General features: G+C 44.7%; 1 protein-coding gene across 12 annotated transcripts in view; it reads left to right on the top strand.

Annotated features, from left to right (window-relative positions):
* GDPD5 (glycerophosphodiester phosphodiesterase domain containing 5) overlaps positions 1 to 19,983 on the top strand; it is a 179,389-nt gene that overhangs the window by 54,011 nt on the left and 105,395 nt on the right. For 9 of the 12 annotated variants that reach the window (XM_068930755.1, XM_068930746.1, XM_068930750.1 and 6 more), the window contains exon 2: positions 9,485 to 9,659. In XM_068930755.1, coding sequence (XP_068786856.1) covers positions 9,543 to 9,659 — 117 coding nt within the window. In that variant the 5' untranslated portion in view covers positions 9,485 to 9,542. Of the gene's footprint in view, positions 1 to 4,494; positions 4,677 to 9,059; positions 9,079 to 9,484; positions 9,660 to 19,983 lie in introns of those variants that run through there. The other 3 variants (XM_068930748.1, XM_068930747.1, XM_068930754.1) reach the window with 3 other exon arrangements.

Raw genomic sequence — 19,983 nt, 5'->3', positions numbered from 1 at the left:
TTCTGCGTTAGCCAGCTCTCAGAGCTGCTGTGCTTTAGAAAATCAATCCTGAAATGTGCACCCCCTCTCAGCTTTCTCTACCAGGGAGGCCTGGGAGGTGCTGGACTTGCCTGTTTATTGCCTATTATTTCATATGCTGAAGTGACTTGAATCTCTTCCACATCTTACAGGTCTCTGCTGTGCAGGGATCTGCATGCATTTCTTCTTTCTCTCATTCTGATGATGAGCCTAGACAAGGCAGTGTCCTAGGTAGATGTGTGGGGCGTCCTCGGTGCTTTCTGTCTACCTCCAACCTTATGTTGGCTTTTTGGTTTCTAAGCATGGAGCAGAGCTCAGCTGAGCCGGTTGCAATGATTTCTAGTGTGCAATCACATAGAAACCAGGCAGGCACAGCTAATGGGGCTTCTTGCAGGTGTTCATCAACTCTACTGTTATCTGCTAGGGAGGATACTCAGAAATGGAGACCAAGAAAAATCTGCACTGATCATAAACTAGATTATTTTTGCTTTCTCCATTCCTAGTATCCTTTGCTGAGGTAAAGAAAAGTTGATTTTTTTTTTTTGTCTTAACCCCAGGCATCAACTCTCATGCTTATCATAGTACCTTTTTCGCCTGCTCTCTTCTGAGCATGTACATATGATACAAAGTGCTGTTTGGATTAAAAATCAGCTAACTGGGAGGTTTCTTTTGCTCGCTGAGAATAAGCGTACTGTGATCTCGTCCCCTCAGGGGCATGCTTGAGGGCAGGGCTCTGCTGAGATGTGCCTGTCTGGGTGGAGCCTGAAGTCAGCCAGGTGTGACCACCACCTCTGCCATCACCGCACAGATTTAAATAAAAAAAAACAAACCAAAACAAAAAACATAGTCCTGCTAATATTGGAAAGATCTGTATAACTGGTTTTGGTTGCTTCTCAGCTTTGGGAGAGAACAAGGCTCTTCTCCTATAGTCAAAGCTGTCAAGATGTTGGGTTTACGAATTTATCCTCATGCCTTGACTTGCAAGAAGGTTTTATTGCAAAGGGTAAAGCTTGTGCAGAAAGCAGAGAATGTGTTTGGTTATTGCTCTGTAAGAAGCTTGTACAGGCTTTTCTGATGTCCTATTCTGTTTCTTCAGCCCCTTTTTAAAATGTGAGGCATTGTATATACCCTTAGTGTGGAAAATGCTAAGAAGCTAGATTGCAGAGGGCGTTAGTCTATACTGCGCTTATTTATTTAACGAGATTAAAGTCTAAGTTTCTTTTGTAATCCCTTTGAAGTGTTTATCTTTTGAAGTCTGAATTCTCATTAACTGGAAGTGTACAGCCCCAAACTACATGCTGCCCTAGTTTCAAAGCGTTAATTTTTTTTTTTTAAACTTAAGAACAATAAACAACAGGTCAGACCCATAGGGGCTACACATCAGCGAGATCTCTGACTATTTGGGTTGTTTCTTGCCGCTTTGTGAATCAAAGTGGATCCGCTGGATGTCTCCCTGCATTAGGAAGTGGTCGTAGGGTTTTTGGCATCGTCAGGCATCAGGAAGACTGTGCGGTTCCCCTGCAGAGGCCTAAGAGCTGGAGCTGTAACTGTGGAACTCCTATAGACTGATCAAGATAAGCTCTGTAGACTTTGTTTTTTTTTCCCTGGTATTTTCTGTCACTGGAGCAGCACCATGTGGCTTTTAGGGCAGGGGTGTTTTGCCAATAGAAATTTTCCAAACTCGGTTGTGATCCAAAATACTCTATTTAGACGCACGCACGCATGTGTCAAGGAACACTTTGCTTTTGATTATTTTTCCAGCAAGCAAAAAAAAAAAAAGAGAGAGAAGCAAGCAACTGGCATTTTTAACACATCTGCTGTTTTCACTTGTGCGTGTACACTGTCCATATTAAAAAAAAGTTGAATGTTTGTAGCCTGGGTGGGAGGCCTCTAACTCAACCCTGTTTCCAGAGCATGGAATAATACTGGGTTGGGAAGGACGGAATAACAATATGTTGGAAGAATAACCCAACTGGGTCGTCAAGAGGTCTGCAGTGATCTGGGGAGGCTCATCACAACTGTTACTTGTGTGCCGTCTGTAGCTGAAATGGAACGTCTCCACGGCTGAAGCTGTTCATGGCTCTGAGGTGTTCTCTTACTGGTCCTGCCTTGAAATTAAGTCTTGATCTTGCAAGTTGAGACACTCTGGGTCTGAGCCAACAAAACATGGAAAATAACTGCTCAGCGTGCATATAGATTTCCTCCTGTGGGAATGGCTGTAGCAAACATCCCTCTATAAGAGTTATTCTGTTATTAAACAGATGGGGATATTTTCCCCTCTCCCTTTTTTTGTCTTCCAAGATGGGGAAAGTGAAATTGCATTACTTTCTTTTGGATGAATTCCGCATCTTAACGAAAAGAATGGTATGAAAACCATGAAGAAGGGGTCAGTGAAAGTCGCAAGAATTTAGAACAGTTTATTTTAACACTGTAAATCATTTCAGTTCTAGCTGGGCAAAAAATAAGATATTTGTGTTTGTGTGTGTGGTGTGTGTGCTTTTGGGTATTTTTTTTTTTTTGTGTGTATAGACCTGGAAGGTTTGCTCTTGAAGAGGTTAACTCCTATTATTAGGAAGTATTTAAATAAAATCTAGTATTTTCCAGTGTAATTAGGGAAACAAGTGAGGTGAATGCTTACAAGAATATCATTGGGGTAATTGGTAAAATTTGCATGTAGTCATTATAAGTACTTATTTGTTCAGCTCAGTGTTTTAACCGTAACTAACTTGATATCATTTGTAATAAGAGATGGAGATGTTGAAATTATACAGAGATTCATGATAAACAGTGATCTCATGAGTCACCAGTGAGAGGAAAAATGCTGCTTTTAATGTAGAAAGCAGTAGAATCTGTCAAGGCTCTTCTTTTAAAAGAAGTAGGTTAGTAAAAAGTCTCAAACATCCTTGGAGTCTGTATGTTCTGCATTTATTTGCATTGTGAGTAGGGTATGTGTCCTTGGGCCTGGTTTTTGGACAGTTGAACCCTCTCTGCTTAGGACCTGCTCATGGTTTTGGATCTCCCACCACTGAGATGGCCTGCTTGGCATCCCCAGTTATGGGGGGAGCACAGTGAGATATGACCGTTGACGGTGACCACGTTTCTCAGCTATCCCCCTCACCGCTCCAACAGATCTGGCCTTCTGAAGCCACGGGATCCTCTAGCCCCAGGTGCAAACCCACAGGGACTAAACTTTCCATTTTTTTTTTTTTTTAAGTCTTTTTAGCCCTGTTGTGATGGATGGAGATGTAGCAGAAGACTGTGACTGTCCTCCTCACCCCTGGGCAATAGGTGTTTGTGCACTCCAGCGTCCCCATGGATTTCAGTCGGCTCACAATTAAGTGTGCATTAAAACATCCTCAGCTAGGTTTTGGCTTTCTGTTTTTTTTGATCCAGTTTAGGAGTCCTTGGCAGGTTCAAGCAAGAAGTCATGTGCTGCCTTGTACTGAGCCATCCTAGGGTGACTGAGAAGGCTTGAGGTAGTAGATCAAGGTGATGCAGGCAAGAGCCAGCACGTTTGCTCTACTAGCTCTTGTCCTTTCCCCCAGCTCCCCCAAAGCACTCTGGCTGACCACACAAGCATCCAGAATAGCACTGCTTATAACATTGCTTTGGGGTGTTGAGTTGGTGGATGTGCTGCAAGCCACTTGCCTCTGGGCTATTAAAAGATTCTTCCCGAGATGCTGAACGAGATCATAGCGTGACCTGCATGAAACGAGGCTGACGGATTAAAAACTGAAGGGGGATTAAAAGGAAGGACTTGGACTGTACCATGCTGTGTGAAAGGGTTCTGTGGCTCCATTCGCGTTATTTACCTAGCACACTTCTGGACTTGTGTTGTTGCTCTTCCTCTGCCAAAATGATAGCATTGAGATTTAGCAGACGCGGTATAATGGAAATGATCAGTCCCACTTGCTCTGTCCTCTCTCTGCTCAGGATCCAGAGCGTTGCCCTAAGACCACAGGGATGGAGGAGTTAACTCATGTAGATGAAAATCCAAATTTTTAGGCCAGATCTCCCCAGAGAGCTTCCCTTTTAAATCTGCAACTTGAATTCTCTTTCTTTCTCTCTCTTTCTCTCTCTTCTTTCTTTCTCTCTTTAAAGCTGTTCAGAAAGCAATAATGTGTCGTAGTCTGTAATGGATACCTACAGGCCAGTATCTCGGGAATGCAGTGTGCGCTAATTAGGCATCCTGGAGCCTTCAGAAAATGCTCCTGTTGTATTTGCAGATGGACTCTCCCTTTTTGGGCAAGCTGGCTGGCAAACTATTCGGCTCAAAGAAGTTTGTAGCCATTGGCAGATGATGCATCTTTAAAGTCAAGGTGGTTGGGTTGTGTGGGTTTGGTGTTTTATTGTTTCTTTTTCTCTTCTTTTTCCTTTTTCCTCCTTCTGGTGCGTGTTACTGAATTTGAATAATTAATGTATGTTGTCTTGCTTCCTGTTTTCGTTTCTGTATGTAATGCTAACCAGCAGAGGTTTGAATCATTCATAGACTGCTTTCTCCACCTCAAAGCTGCAGATGTCATGTCATGGGAACAGTGATTGTAGGGTACGGACTTTCTGCTTCTCTCCATTAAATCCATTTCTGGTAGCAGGAGAAGTAAGTATTCAGTTTGTGATCTCGGCCAAGCAACGATCTCTGGACAGATGGTATCAGCATGGTAATTTTATCAGTCTGATTTCTCTTGAGCAGTGTCTTGCTTGTGGTACTCCAGCCTCTTCCCGGGCCCCCTGTTATTACTTGGGTGTCTGCGTGTGGCAGGGAGAAGGGGAGGGCAGGTGCCGCATGGTTTGTGTGTTCCTTTCTGCTGTGGGTTTCTGTGCATCCCCTAATGATGTTCTTGGAGAAAAGGGAATGATTTTTAGGCTTGTAGGTTGTGCCTTGTGCAATTCAGAGCAAAGGCACTTGCGTTACTGCGTTTCTGGAATGGCTTTTTAACTCGCATTGGATTTTTTTTTCTCTCTATGCTTCTCCTGACCTCTTTTATAAAGAGCAGCCTGAAATAGTTTGAAAGGTTTCTGTTGCAAGACTGAAGGTGGCAATGCTGGTGAAGCTCGTGGGCTCCCATAGCATCTGCCTGTGTTGGGGCTCAGTTAGAGGACTGGGACAAAAGCTTCATTTGGTAGGTTATAGGGCCTTCTCAGCTGTATTTTTCCTTGGTGATCTTTTCCAAGGAAAACCAGTTTGTTCCTTCCTGGTTGTATGTATTGGATTCTGGCTCCTCCTAAACCCTCCAGCAGTGCCTTCTGGTGATGGTATTGTTTGACAGATGTGCCTTTTGGTTGCCCTCTTACACTGAAAACACTTGTTTTTGTCCTGATTCCCTCTGGGAGTCTGGGAGGTGCTGGATTAGATACTGCTGTGGGAGGCTGGTGGATGCTCTTCAGCACTGGACGATAAATTCGAAGCTTTTACACCTGTCCTGACTGCTGGGGTTCTGGGTAAGATTTTTTTTCTGGGAGAAGGGCTGGTTGCTGGTCCCTGTTCTCCTTTGAAGTGCGCTTGTACCTCGGTAAAGCAATGTCATTTGAAATGGCTTCAGTGCCTCCACCAGCTATGGATGTGCTGGTTACCATGGTCAAAGCTTATGCCTTTAGCTTATAGCCTTACTGGATACACTGTCATGGGGTTGGAGGGGGATGTTTGTATCTGGAAAAGGCCGAATCATGGCTCCTGGCTTCTGAGACAAACGTCTTGAGATAAGAGCTCTTCATGTACCTGCTAGCTTGTGACACTTGTCCCAACAGCTCTATCAGTTGCCTGCTATGAGTTGTGCTAAGGTGACAGAGGTGCCACTGCCATGCTTAGCCCCTTCAGATGTAGTCAAAGAGTTGAGAAGTGATGATAGGCACCTGCAACTGCATTTGGAGGTGGTGGTCAAGCTAAAACTTGCACTCCAGACAAATTTAGCATGTGCAGTGTGTGCCCTGCTAGTGGTTGCTAGGGGCTAGGGGTTGCTGAGTATTGTGCTGCAGTTCTCTATTAGCAGGTGACCAATGGTTATGCTGGTAAAATACAGGGCTCTTAGAGAATGCATCTGGAGACTACTTACCCTTCTGTATGGGGGAACTTTTTACTTCATCTAGTGCTGAAATGAGGGTCCAAGAGACTAGATTTTCCATTTGTGGATCTCTAGATGCTTTTGATGTTGCTAAAGAAATGATGGATTAAAGCTTTATCCAAGCTTCCCAAACTCAAACTCTTCCACCTGCCTCCCCTTTTATGACAATTTGGGGTCCAGGTTTCATTTCCAGATGGGTTTCCATTGGAGAGACGGCAACATGGCAAATAGCCACTGTGTCTCAGATTTGACCAGAAGACTTTTTTTGGAAGAAGAGGAGTAGTCTCTTGTCTATGTCAGCCTAGGATCATATGCGAACAGTCCCTGTCAAAGACCTGTGGCACTGTCTGTTATCTTTCCTTACTTCCTGTCCTTTTTTCTATATTGTCATTGGGTTAGATTGCTCTCTTTTTTGCCACAGAGACGTGTGTGTGTATGTGTGCATGAGTGTAGCTCTTATCTCTGCAAAATCCCGGCACCACTTTGTAATGCTACAGCGATGCTGACAAGCTCCTGTCTTTACCTAAAGTTACACTTTGTATTATAAAGCTTCAGCTAGGGACTAAAATACTCCAGTCTCAACTTTCTTAGAGGAAAGATGGATCCAAGACTTATGTAACATGTGAGATTTATTATTTCTGAAGGCCAGCCTCTGCTCCCTGGCTTCTGCCACTTTGGATGAGTTGGATTTCTGTTTGAAAAGTCAGGATTTGCCAGCTCTGACCATCTGGTGTTCTTGTGTGGTTGCTGTATGGCACTGCTTCTCCAGGTGCTTTGGGCTAGAGGGAAGGGATGGAGAACAGCTAGTGGCTTCCCAGAAGAACAGAGCGTTGAAATGCTCGTTGCGCTTGTGTTGGGTTTGCAATGCGAGTCCTGTAAGCTAGTAAATAAAATACCCTTTAAAAAGCTTTTATAAGACTGAGGTCTTCTATTTGCCCTCTTTCTTTGCATGAGTGAAGCAGGATGAGGTAGGACTGAGGAGAAATGGTGTTTTTTGGAGATTAATTCCTGAGGGATCTTTTTCTACTCACTGTAGTCTGCTAGGCTTTCAGGCTAGCAATGTGGCATTGTTAACTGTGTATGACTTTAGGTCCCGCCTGTGTCCCACAATGTTTTGTACATCACTTGCCATTTAAGATCTTCAGGGCAGAGATGATGGCTTTGTCCAAGTCTCTTAAATAGCACCTAACTCTATGGGTCCTCAGCGTTTCTGTCCTATTCTAACCAGCAGTTGTTTCTGCCCTCAGTGTGCTACTGGCACATGGGGAAGGCAGCCCAGGAAACTCATGTCGTGGAGACAAACCAAAGCAGACAAAACCTGGAGGAGGGAAGAGAGCAGGGAACTTGTGCAGTGACTAACGCGGAGATTTATAAATAGCGTGAGAGAAGATGACACGCGGGCAGGGAAGTAACCTCAAGCATGAAGCCATTGAGGTGGTGCAGTGCTTGGGGGAAGATGAGCTAGGAGAGCATGGAGGTGCCAGATGATCAGCAAATACCTCTTGTTTTGGACTGGGTGTTTTTGACGCTGTCCTGCATTTCTTCCCCAAGGGGGCGAATGAGAACACGTGGGGATCCAGGCTAGCCAGGAGCTGCTATGCAGAGAACGAGTCCTGCGTGCCCTTGTCATCTGCCTGGGTCAATGCCTTGAGCAGTGCTGAGAGCTTTCTAGAGAGATTTACTGAAAGGACAAAGCTACAGCATGTGTGTGTATTGTGAAGGAGCTGTGGGTTGTGAGCTCTGGAGACAGCACAATAACGGTCTGCTGAGCTTTCAAACCGTAACAGCCAGCTAGCAAGATCTGTCTGCCTCCGGGATACTGAGTCCTAATTAGAGAAAGCCAGCACAGGCCTGTCCTGGGCTGTCAGCGCAAAATAGAGAGTAAGCGGACGCAAGAGAAGGGCAGAAGCTGGAGGGGTTGAGCTGTTTGTACCCTTGCTGAAATGTCTTTTGGTCTCTGCCACAATGCTTGCAACATCCCCTTATGCATCAGCTGTAGGAAAAAGCTGGGTGAACCCAGTTCTTAGTGGCTTCCTTCCATGGGACATAGCAATGGGTGACTCTCCTCATTATGTGTTTAAAGAGGTATCCTAGCCATCTAATCAGAGAACAATTGAGGTTGGAAGGGACCTCTGGAGATCATCTAGTCCAGCCCCCCTGCTCAAGCCTGCCACACTATGCTAATGCCAGTGGGGATGTTGTTACTCATACCTGTCATATCTTTCTGCAAGACCACAGCATTGGGGATCTGGAGTATAAGGAAATGAAGCAGTTACCCTAGAGCGGGAGCTGACTTGCTTCCTGAAAGTGCAGGTAGTGCATGCAACTGTGCATGCTCTTCAGAGGCAGCCAAGCACTTTGCAAGTTCAGTTCCCATTGAGCACTATTCATAGTGCATAGATTATCCACCAAGAGCAATGTGTGGGGCTGTGAGTATGCACTTGTGCACCAGGAAATGGTGGAAAACCCCTAGTGGGAGTTAAGTACAGCTGAGAAATATCAGCATGACACCACCAGGCTGGCAAGCATTTGCTTTCAGGTCCCCGTTTCTGAATGTTGACTCTATGAATTAGTAAGAACGTAGGATGACTTGGGCTGTTCCTGTTATGAATCTCACTAGAGACGAAAGTGAGTGCCTAAATATAAAAATACAGCCTTGTGACGCACGATGCTTGTAATCGATGGAGCAAAGTACTTTCCCTCGAAACAGCGATGTTCCCACGCATGTCAAATAGGGCAGCTGTTTCGGAGTCAATTTGGTCCCTGGGGAGTTCATGCAGTTTGGTGGAGAGGGGATCTCCTTCCTGGGTGAAGGCTGCAGCTGGCTCTGCCTCCCACCCACATCCTTCTATGGCTCATAGGACGTGTGCAAAGGAAGGGGAATATCCGCTTCTTGCAGCAAGCGCAGAAGTGTTATCTCCTCAGCTGGGACTGTTTTGCAGTCTCCATAGGATGCTCATGATAAACTAATTTACTTTGGCTGGGGTGCAACTTTGCAGAGGTTTCTGAGTCAATGCTAAGGTTATGCTAGCTGAGCGTATGGTTTTTGCATTTCAATCATTTCTATAAATCTAATCAACCAGACTTCAAATAGTCTGTCCACTGCTCTTGTCCTTGTGCGGCATTTCCTCTTGATAGCTGCTATGAATATATTCATTTTTAGTGGAGCGGGAGAAACAAGACAAGGAAATACAACTTGCAGACTAATTAAACTTCTTGAGATCCTGTTGAGTAACAAGCCTGATACGTTGGCAGGGCTGGGATTAGTTCTGATTGCCATTTTCCCTCTCTTAATAGCCAGAGGACATAGTTAATAATTAAATTGTATGCTAATACATTGAAATATCATGAGATGCTCTTGACTTCCCCCTTTTTTTTCTTTCTTTCTTTTTCTCCTACTGCTGAAGGACTTTCCCAGGACCTGATGGATTTCTGATACCTTACTCCTGAGGGGCTGGAAGGAGCATGGTTAAACACCAACCGCTGCAGTACTATGAGCCGCAGCTATGCTTGTCATGCCTGACGGGAATCTACGGCTGCCGCTGGAAACGGTACCAGCGGTCACATGATGACACCACCAAGGTTGGTAGCTGGCTTTGATGCCCTGTACCTGTCTCTCCTCTTCCCAGTGACTTTGGACTGTGGCTGGGTATGGAAACCTGAACTTAAGCCTTGACTGTGGATGAGATCTCTGTTGGAAATGCTGGATGCTGTTTTGTTTGGTTTTAGTAGGCTTGGGTAGATGGTGGAAATCTGCCAAGAGGTCTGCCTTGCATTAACCTGAATGCATTTTAATATGGGTTATAGAAAAGAAGTCCTCACACACGTTATTGCTGTTACAGATGCAAATGCATCACTTGTCTTGGTGCTCAAAGGGGTGAGTGGCGTGGAGCTGGCCAAACCTCTGTGTATTTTCCTTTTCATGCTGGGAGAGACTTCTATTTTCTCCTTGTTCCTGTTTTTTTTTCCTGGTATGCTTGTGGTTTCTTTGGCTGTCGGTCTCCATGTGGACGTGAACAAAGAGCTGTGAAGAGGCTGCCCGTGTCCAGCCGATGTGGAGCGATGGCTGTCTCCTAAGATGTGTTTTTCTAGCCCAGGCTCTGGTTCACCTGGGGAAGTTGAAGGGATTTCCGTATCTAAAACCAGCACAGCGATATCAAATACCTTGGGAAAGTCTGAGGTGCTGATGATGGGTTGCATCTTCATGGGAACTGATGGCAGAACTAAAATAAAATAAAAACCAGACCCTAACCCCATACACTTCCCTGCTGCTTAGTAAACACAGTTATTGCTAAAAGTGCTTTGCACTGAGGACGAGGTAGGATTGGGAATACGTGGGACCTGCTCTGCATGGTCGCCAACCTCCATGTTCGCAGAAGGAAATGCCTGGGAAGGGAAGGACGATATGAAGTGAGAACCAGCTGGGCTCGAGCAGGAGTGCTCTTAGGGGTGACTTGTCCTCCCTCTCCACAAATCAGGTTTTAAGAGCTGAGGCAGAGGGAATCCTGATAGCTGGGGCCGGACTTGCCCCTTCCCTCTTGGCTGATGGGGCTGAGAGGTGCTTCATGAGGTCTGATGTGTTTGCAAGGAGGAGGTGAAAAAGCATATCCATCTTATTCCATCTTCTGGATAACGTTTGTTATGTATTACTATTTTTCTCTGTTCCCACATTATTTTTTATTATTTTTATTTTTTACTGTGCTTACTACTTAAAGAAAAGAAATCACAGAACGAAACTTAAATCTTATTTGTTCCAGCAGTGCTCCCAGGAGATCCCTTGGGGTTTTTTTGTTTTGTTTTATTTTATTTTTTTTTGAGATCTCGGTTTGCTCCGGTGACAGTTAGCTGCTCTGTTTTATTTTTAAGCCTACAACCAGGACTCCATCAGGCTGTGGAGTGCTTCTGCTCTGGAAAACACGCTGTTAAGGCGTGAGTACGTCTGGGTGGCGAGTCTCGTGCCAAACTGCGCCCGGCTGTGAATCGCGTCGATTGTTGACAGCGCCATTGGGCTGGGAACTCCTGTGTGAATTTAAAAAAAAAAAAAAAAAAAAAAGCACAGTTTGCGTTTGTACACCCTAAAACAAATTTCCTTTTACAGAGTAGAAATGTTTGTGCCATTTGTTTTTTCCTCCTCTTTCAATGTGGCCAGCTTATTCTGAGCTAACGCTCCTGAGCCAGCAGAATTTTCCTTTTGAGCGAATATTTGGGTACATCCGTAGCGGAGGGTGTAGTTGGGCTTCTGAGACTTTGTCAGGAAAACAGTGGGACGCAGTGTCTTGGCATGCATGCATATACTAAATTAAATACTCAAAATGCCTTATTTTTTATGGACAAGAACATCTTGTTTCTTAGCTAAAAGTCCATGAAAAAACTGCCATTAATTTTTGAGCAAAATCCACCTCTGCTTGCACTGACTTCTTTTACCATCAGCTGCAAATTTCCAGTTCTGTGGGGTTTTGCTTGGTTTTTTTGTTTTTTAATTTGGAAAAGAACCTGGGCTGAGTTTAAAGATGCCTGATCTAGGCTTAAAAATATGTCCAGTCCAAGTTGCTCATATGAAGGTCTACGTGAGGCCTCATCTTCAGCTCTGATTGCAGAAACGGAGAAAACTTGTTCCTTATAGGAACACAAGAAGAAAAACTAAAATTAGCTGTAGGCTGTGCAAACTTGAGGTAAGAGATATCCGTTCCCATTGTGCTGTCAGTAGAGTACTTTGTAGACATTAGCGATGGAATGAGCTACTGTAGCAACATGTTTTTTGGGAAGGGGAGAAGTGCAAACAAAGGCTGTCCTCTGCGCTGGTCTATTTGTAGGTATTTAGATACTGCAAAGAATGGGTGTGAACTATAGGATACATGTAAAAAGTGGAAAATATATAATTTTTTAAATTTTATCTTATTTTTTATTGCAAAGTAGGCCTTGGCTGTTTAAGCAAGCAGGTAACTTCTACAGGTTGCAAACCAGTGGTCCCTCATCCTCCCTGGATCAGGTGGGAGATCGTTTCATGGTATTACTCAAATTCAGGACCTCTTGTACAGCAAACCTCGATCTCAGCAGTTTAATGGAGCTCGAACCAGGAATGAGCCAACCCCAAAATGCAGGTTGTTCCCAGCTGTGGAGTTAAGCGGTCTGGGGTTTGCATGAGTAGGCTTCTGGGATGTGGAAGATTGCCCGGATCCCAAGGTATTGCATTTTGATGGGGACAGAAAGTCTTACGTATGCTAATTGACTCTGATTGACGTGTGTCCAGCCACAGTATTTAGGTGTATCTAAGAGGTTAGTCAAACAAACACCATACTATAATTTAAACACCTATTTGTTTTACATAAAGGCCTTGGCAGATTGTTAATATTACCTACTATATTGCCATATGTCCAGCCCTATCAAAACCCATTGTAGAGGCATTTGTAGTATAACATTTTCTTGAGCATGGTTTCTATCGAAATGAGTGTGTCATGTATGGGAGGTCTCAAATGTTGCAAAATCCTGGGAAGCAAAGAATAGGGTTTATGTATATGTGTTATGTCTATATCCTTCAGTTATCAGAAAGCAAGGTACACATTCAAAGCGCAACTCTTCTTAGGGTAGGCTACAGCACGACTGTGTTTTAAAAGACTGGGGTTTCTAAACTAAAAGGCCTTCACCTGAACTTGGGCAACAACCCAGCCTTGCAAAAAGCTTCCCCCCCTTGAAATCGTCTGTTGACGAGTATGAGTATTTCCTGAATTGTGCTGCTGCTCAACAGCCGGACTTTTAATGATTCCTCTCCTCTTCCCTCAAATTTATGCGGATCAGGCTTTCTACTATACATACAAAATTTGCATAAAAATGAGAATTTTAATTGTAAGCTTGAGTTCTAAGTTTTCTGGGAGAGTGCTTGCTGCATCCATAATTATCTGCTACCTTCCTCTCCACTTTTGGAAGTGGAGGGGGGAGGTGGGGTTTGAAGGCACCCAACCTGCACCCTTTTTCTCCTTTTTGAATTAATTCTGAGCAGCTGCAAAATTCCTTTTTCTGTTGTGCGGCTTCAGCTTTGCTGGCAAGTTCCCCTTTCATGTTTTTTTTTTTTTAAATTTTTAATGTATCATTTTAATGAAAAGCATAAAAGAAAGAAGAAATGGTCTTGCAGAGATTCAGAGCCTAATAATCTCTGTAGCTGGTGCGAGGAAGTAATTCCTGATCTAACTATGGCTTGTTCATACTGCTTTCAACCAAGGAAGTTCTTATGAGATCAGTGCATCATCTTAACAGGGCTCTGTTGCCCTGAACACAGAAAACGTGGGTGAATAAGGCTTGGCATGTAGTTGCTTTTGAAGGCTTAAAGTACGGATGGCAGCTTCCTAGGTAGTCACCAGATAAGGCTATGTTGTTGATGGATTGCCAGCAATTGAGCGTACTGAGCAGTATTGCTAATTGCAGCGTATGAACGCAATGCTCCATGCACAGCTTGTGCTTCACCTTAAATGACCTGCTGCCGCATGTTGCAGCCCCAGAATGGCTCTTCCTTTAGGTGCAAAGTCTAAAGACTTTGCTGGAGCTGGCGACAGCAGTTGATAACACCCATCGCGAGACACTGCAGGATCAGGGGTCCGATCCTTCCCGTCGAAGCTTTCCATCGGCATCGGCCTGGGAGATGCTGATGGGTTGCTTTGCGTAAAGGCGAAATAAGAGTTAGATGGATAACTGTGTTCTGGTTTTTATTGGTTATCCCAAACCCTGTTGTCTGTCCACAGCAAACCTCACGCCTGGGAAATCCTAGGCAGGAGCAGGGAAAGCAATATTCTGCAGAAGGAAATTGCAATGACTTTTTTTTTTAAGCTAACAAGCAGAAGAAGCTGCCTTTATCAGCTGGCTAGTTTTTGCAGTTACTAAGTACTGCAAGAGCTCAGGATAAAATACTACAACCCTTTACAAAAGGCTTTGGCTTCTCAAAAGGCTTTGGCTTCTACCCTCAGCTACTGAGACACTGCTGATCTCGTACTTCCAACTGTAATGGGAGCAAACCCTTTGTGAAACTTATTTTATTGAACTGAACTTCTGTCCCCCATTTCTCCCTAAAGCTTCCTATGTTTGCAGAGCTTTATTTCTCCCCAGAAAATGGATCTTGCTCCTTTGTTCTGGATAGGTGTCTGTTTTGGCTGCATACAGTCAGAAAGTCTCTTGTCACCTGGGAATGAACCCAAAATTGGCATCTTTGTATCCCAGGTGACTGAAAATGCAAGATCCCTGTGATTTCTCCTTTTCAGCATCATCTTCAACACTTAAGTGGAAGTCTCTTCATGAGTGTTACACTTCATGGTGCTTCTGCAATGTCTCTCCTTCCTTCCATTTCTCTTATAAACAGTCCTGGGATATTGTGAGTGAAAGGAGCGCTGTTAGCAATGAAATTCTGATTTGTAAAATATCAGAAAGCAGCAGGATTTCAGTATGGCTGAATGCTCTAATCCTACATGTGTTAGCCTGAATATTTACTAAACCACATCCTTGTTAAGAGCCTGCAAAGATGGGGAAAGCGGAGATAGTGAGAGCCAAGAATCAAGCACAGGAGTGGATTTTTTTGTAGCTTTTGGGGCAGTTAGGACTGCCCCAGCTGGGTCAATGTAACATGAGTTTGCAGGGCTGGAGGCTGGGCGTCACATTAAGGTTTTGTTGTCCTAAAAACGTGTCCGGCGCACACAGCACAAAAACCTCTCATCAGGCATAGAAACAAGTTATTTAGCGTGGCTTTGTATGGCTCATGCATATGCTATAAATATAGCCTGTTTAAAGTCCTTGCGCTTGCCTTCCTGACTTAGGAAATGCATTTTCCCTTGCGTCTCCCATAAATCTCATGACTTTAAAGCTCTCATATATAGCCTCAGCGTTTGTGTTGTGTGTTGAGCTTGCTCTGGGCCCTGAATTATAAGCACCATCAGGAGCAGCTGAAGGTACAGAAACATTGTGGCTGATGAGCTCTGCTGTGAGAAGCAATCAAGCAGCTCTTTATATGGCTGAGAATGGGGAGGGACCTTCAGCTCTTTGCACACCCAGTGTATTGCTCTCCTCCTTCCTCTGCTGCATGAGATCCCCATTAAGCAGAGCTGATGGGAGCAGCACCAGGACCTGCTCTGAGAGCTGAAGACCTTGAACTCTTCCTGCCTCTTGCTTGTCACCAGCAACTCTGGCTGTTGAGAGAGCCTGTTGCTGCAGCCGTCACTTCCAGCGCTGCAGTTGAGTGGTATTTCCCCACTGCTGTATTTAGACCCCACCTCTACGTGCCAGCGGGTCTATCCTTGCTTTTTGGCCGTCTCTTCCTTGAACACGTGTCCTTGCGTCTCTTCTCTTCCCCTTCTGGTGTATAGCCACTCTGGTCCTTCTGGAGTCTGTTTTTTCCTTTCTTCCTCCATCCTTTTGTGTCAGTAATTTTTAGCAATTGTAGCCAAGCCCTTTCCTCATTTCTCTTGCTTTATAGGCTTCCTACTCCCATTGATTAAGAGCTGTCAAGTCCTGAGCAATGCCTTGTAATGTGTTGGCTCTTCTACACCCAGCGGCAGATGCTTCACAGTCTGTGGAGTTCAGGAGCTGACACACTTTGTCATGATGGATTGTGGTTTAAGGGCTCCAATATCCAGTCAATGAAAAGGTATCACTTGTTAGTCATTACAGGCTGCTTGGAAGCACCTCAGGCCAGCAGTGTTGCTTCATTCACCATCCCATCAACCTATAGGCTCTTATACCTTTGCTGGAGAAAATACTGAGGCGTTTTAATGAACGCTTTCCTGGGGGTACTCTGATTTAGTGCAATAAAATCTTAGTAGGGCTTGGCAGAGTGCCTCAGCCTTCCTGACCTGGGGCCTCTGGAGCAGATGGGCATGCTGAAGTACAGGAGAACTGGGAAGGAACTGAAAACTTCCTAACCAACCAGCTCCTACTCAGCACCCTGCTGATTTTGCCCTGGTATAATGTTCCCATGTTAATATTGTTACTCTTCAGATGAAATACCAAAGCTGTTAGTCAGCACAACCTCTCACAATTATCTCTTGCTGTGCAAAGTGGTGTAAGTCCCTCTGCAGGCTTGCTTTTTCTGTGACTGGGTAAGCTGAGGCATGGAACTCAAGCTGTCGCAAGATGACTTGGTAGTGGCCAAAGTCTGGACATTTTGAATCCCAGCATCATCTGTCTAGCTAGGTCTGGTATCTTGAAAATCAGAAATGCTATTCTCAAGAAAGCACTTCTGGAAGAGGTGGACCCCACCGCTATGTCTGGGGTGCTCAGACCTCTGTTTCCCTGGACCTTCTGTACACTAGCTTTAGAAGTGTCCATGTTCAGGTGCTTAAAAAGCTAGAGTAGATGTTAATGTATTCAGAGGCTTCCTCATGGCACTGGATATTGTCTGCCTCTGCCATGCTCTTTGTAGAGCTATCGCGGCAGCTTGGAGCTGAGGAGGTGGGGGTGCTATCTCAGCAGCTTGTGACACTAGCTGATGCCACCAGGAGCCTTGGTGAGTTGGCAGTAAGCGGAAATTGGTGGGCAGTTGTTCTTACTGTGGCTTTAACTAGGTTGCCTGCGACTCTTCAGGCTCTAGGTAATCAAAGTGGCTCCTGGGAAGGGCTGACCTTTTTCGAGGTGATTAGTGATTAGCTTATATAGCAATGGTTTGAGAATTTCTAATACTTTGTCAGTACCTCTTTATTCAGAAACTTTGAAGCAAGCCATGTGCAAGCTCCCTGTGATAAACGACAGGCCAGCCTCCCTCAGATACACAAAGGTGCCTTGTGGCTTTTCCAATGTTATGGGCCTCCGGGGTTTTATTCAGATTGTGGCATTTCCGTGTTATAGCTGCCAGATGTGCTCCCACCAACTGCTTTTCTTTATGCATTGTACTAGTTATCTGGGTGAATAATTGCAAGCTGGAGCCCATCGTCTCTCCCTCCTTCTGCTTGGTCTTGCATCTTTTCAGCAGGGTATAGATGATGTTGCTGCTTCTGAGTGTAAAAAAACAAACCACCAAAACCCAAACCTAACACTTTTTCACTGTGAGGGTGGTTGAACACTGGAATCGAGTTACCCGGAGAGGATGTGGAGTCTCCGTTCTTGGAGATATTCAGAACCTGACTGGAGACTGTCCTGGGCAACCTGCTTGAGCTGATTAATCCTGCTTGTTCAAGGAGATTGGACCAAATGATCTCCAGAGGTCCCTTCCAAGCTCAGTGGTTAGGTGATTCTGTCCTTGAAGGCACTATGTGCATGCTGTTGCCTAAAGTGTAATTGGGAAAGGTGAGCTCAGCGTTACTGAATGTCAGTAGGTCACTTGCCTAAAGAACCGCCTCCCCCCTCCCCTCTTAAATTGTATAGCTTGAACCAGAAGGTCCCTAAGTGGATGCTGGATCTCCAAAATACGTGGAATAGCAAACAAGAAGCATGTGGGGCATGGAGGGTCTCTGTCAGCAAGAAGACTAGAGAGACGGGTGGACCTTTATCACCCTCAGTTTTTATCCAGGGTTGTAGTGAAAATCAACCTTTGAGTAACAGCTTAAGATAGGCCTGAATAAGTGACGTATGTGTTGGTACGTGTAGACAAGTAGATCCAAGGATTGGCAGCTAGGTGCTGTCCATGCAGAAAAAAAGAGTTTTGGGGCTGTTGAGGAGGGTCTGTGAAAGAAAGAAAGAGAGAATACATAAGAGGGAAGGATTTAGGGATAAAAGGGATTTTTCAAACCCTTTTACTTAAAGATCCCCAGACAAGCCAGCACAACACTGGACTTGTTCAGGTTTCTGATATCCAAGAAATCTCCATGTTTCTTTGGTCCAGCAATGGGCAGAAGAGGTGATTCTTGTATTTTCATGCATTTGTTTACTTATTTATCCTTGGTTTCTAGGCAGAAGTCTGGGCTGCCTGTGCTTCCCAGAAAATCCATTACATATTATCGGGGAGTTTAGCTTCATGCCAGTCCCTTCCTAAAAAGAACATGGAAAGCCATGACTTGAAATCTTCCATGCTCAGCTCAGGAGAAACCTTGGATAGGGTTGATGCTTTGAAGCTCTTGAGGAAAAGCACTGCAGAAAGAGGAAGTTTTAAAATAGTTAGCTGTAAGGACGCTAGTTTTTACCCTATTCCTGGAGTGAGTTTCCGGAGAGACAGGGGCCAGGATCTGATATGGTTTTCCAGGGGTGGCTGATGGAAGAGATGGGAAGAGCTCGCAGCCCGTTGAGTTGTGCCTTGCACTGAGAAGTGCATCCCCTCGGGAGGACAAGCTTTCATGAGAGAAAAGCTTTTTTTCTGATCAGAGGCTTGGAAGCTGAAGGGCTCAAAGGATCAGCACAAAGGACGTTTACATGATGTGTAAAGCCCTGAAAACAGGGTGTTTTTGCCTTTGGTTCCCAGTACTGGAAAACTAAGATTTGATTCAAAAAATTGATTTTCTTGCATTTATCGTATCCCTCCAACATCATCTGACAGGTGGATTCAGGGAGATGGAAAAACAGCAATAAAAATTATTTTAGGTGCTGTGCTTTAGATTGAAAGATGGACCCTGGTCATTTCTTGGAGACTTCTTTCTCTGAATTCCTCCTTGGATGTTTGTAACTGTACTAGAGCTTCCTTGTAGAAGATAAGGCAATAATCCAGCCAGGAGTGCTTTGAGTGGGGAAAAGCTCAATGAAGCTACGATCTCCTGCTGATGCGGGATGTCCCACCTGAGATGTTTCAATGCAGTCTGACTGAACTCACGCACGTGGTTTTGGGATTTTTAAGACTCTGGAAAAAGCAAAGGTGCTCTGTTAGTCTGTTGACTAGTCATAGATGTGTCTAAGGCAGAATATACTTTAGCTAATGCCACCCTACAAGTGGCTGCATAGAGTAGTTGGGGGGAAGGCCTGACATCAACCCACCAAATAGCAGGCCTGCTCCAAATTTCTGATGGCGTTAGTGTGATATAAAGGGTGACAACACCAGTGGCTGCCTTTGGTCTGTTATTAATGCTGTAGGTAGAGTTACAGCGTGCGTTGGCTGCTGCTGAACTATCAAAACACTGTCATTCATGTACATGCTCTCTGAGTGTGGTCATAGCAAAAAAATTGGGACTGCTGGGGTGTGTGTGAAAATGCTGGAGAAACAGAAATGCCCAGAGCCAGGGTGCGTCCCTATACCCTTTCCGAAGGCACCTTTGTTCTAATGTCAGTGCTGTTCGTTTAGCAAGAGAAATAGGAGAGCTGCAGCGGCGTAAATTAAACTAAATTGCCCCTTATGAATTAACTAGATGCTTCCAGCTAATGCCCTGCTTGGCACGTGATACGTGAAGTGAAGCTGATGGGTTCAAGGTGGCCCATGGGGAAGGCTGGCTAATTGAACGCTTTCTCTAGAAAGCATCATTCGTGGAGCCGTACCATTGCTCTCCTTCTGGAGACGGCGTGTTTCGCATGAGAAAGCGTCTCCTAATCTTGTGGTTAAATGCAAGGTATCTGAGCTGCATGGCTACGGGAGGGAGATGGGACAATATATAATGCTTGAAATGCCTCTCCCTGCCTCTTAAGCATCTGTCTTAACAGTGCTCGCGTAGGTGGAAAACAGTATAAATTAGCTATCAAACTATTCCTAATTAACTAGGCGATTGCTGTTAAACTTATTCCCTTAAAGTGAGACATGAGTGATACAAGATGGTCTGTCTCATTTAAAACACATGTCACACGTCCTTGAACTGATGCTTCTGATGGTGTTTTTTGTCCTTTTGCAAAAGGATGAAGCTGTGAGAAGAATGCGAAGCTGTGATCTGTCGACGTAATGGATTGCTGTGCTGTGTCTGTGAAACGTGTATTAATTCACTTTATAGTGAAATAGTCTTGTAATTCTCACTTGGCAATTGCTGGCAGGTGACCTGAACAGATGATCTAAGCCACGCTGGCATGATATATTTGCATGAATATAGCC

Source organism: Struthio camelus, chromosome 1 (assembly GCF_040807025.1).
Source record: "Struthio camelus isolate bStrCam1 chromosome 1, bStrCam1.hap1, whole genome shotgun sequence".
Classification (NCBI taxonomy): Eukaryota; Metazoa; Chordata; class Aves; order Struthioniformes; family Struthionidae; genus Struthio; species Struthio camelus.
The sequence above is the reverse complement of the archived record's forward strand: the minus strand, read 5'-3'. Positions and strand labels throughout refer to the sequence as shown.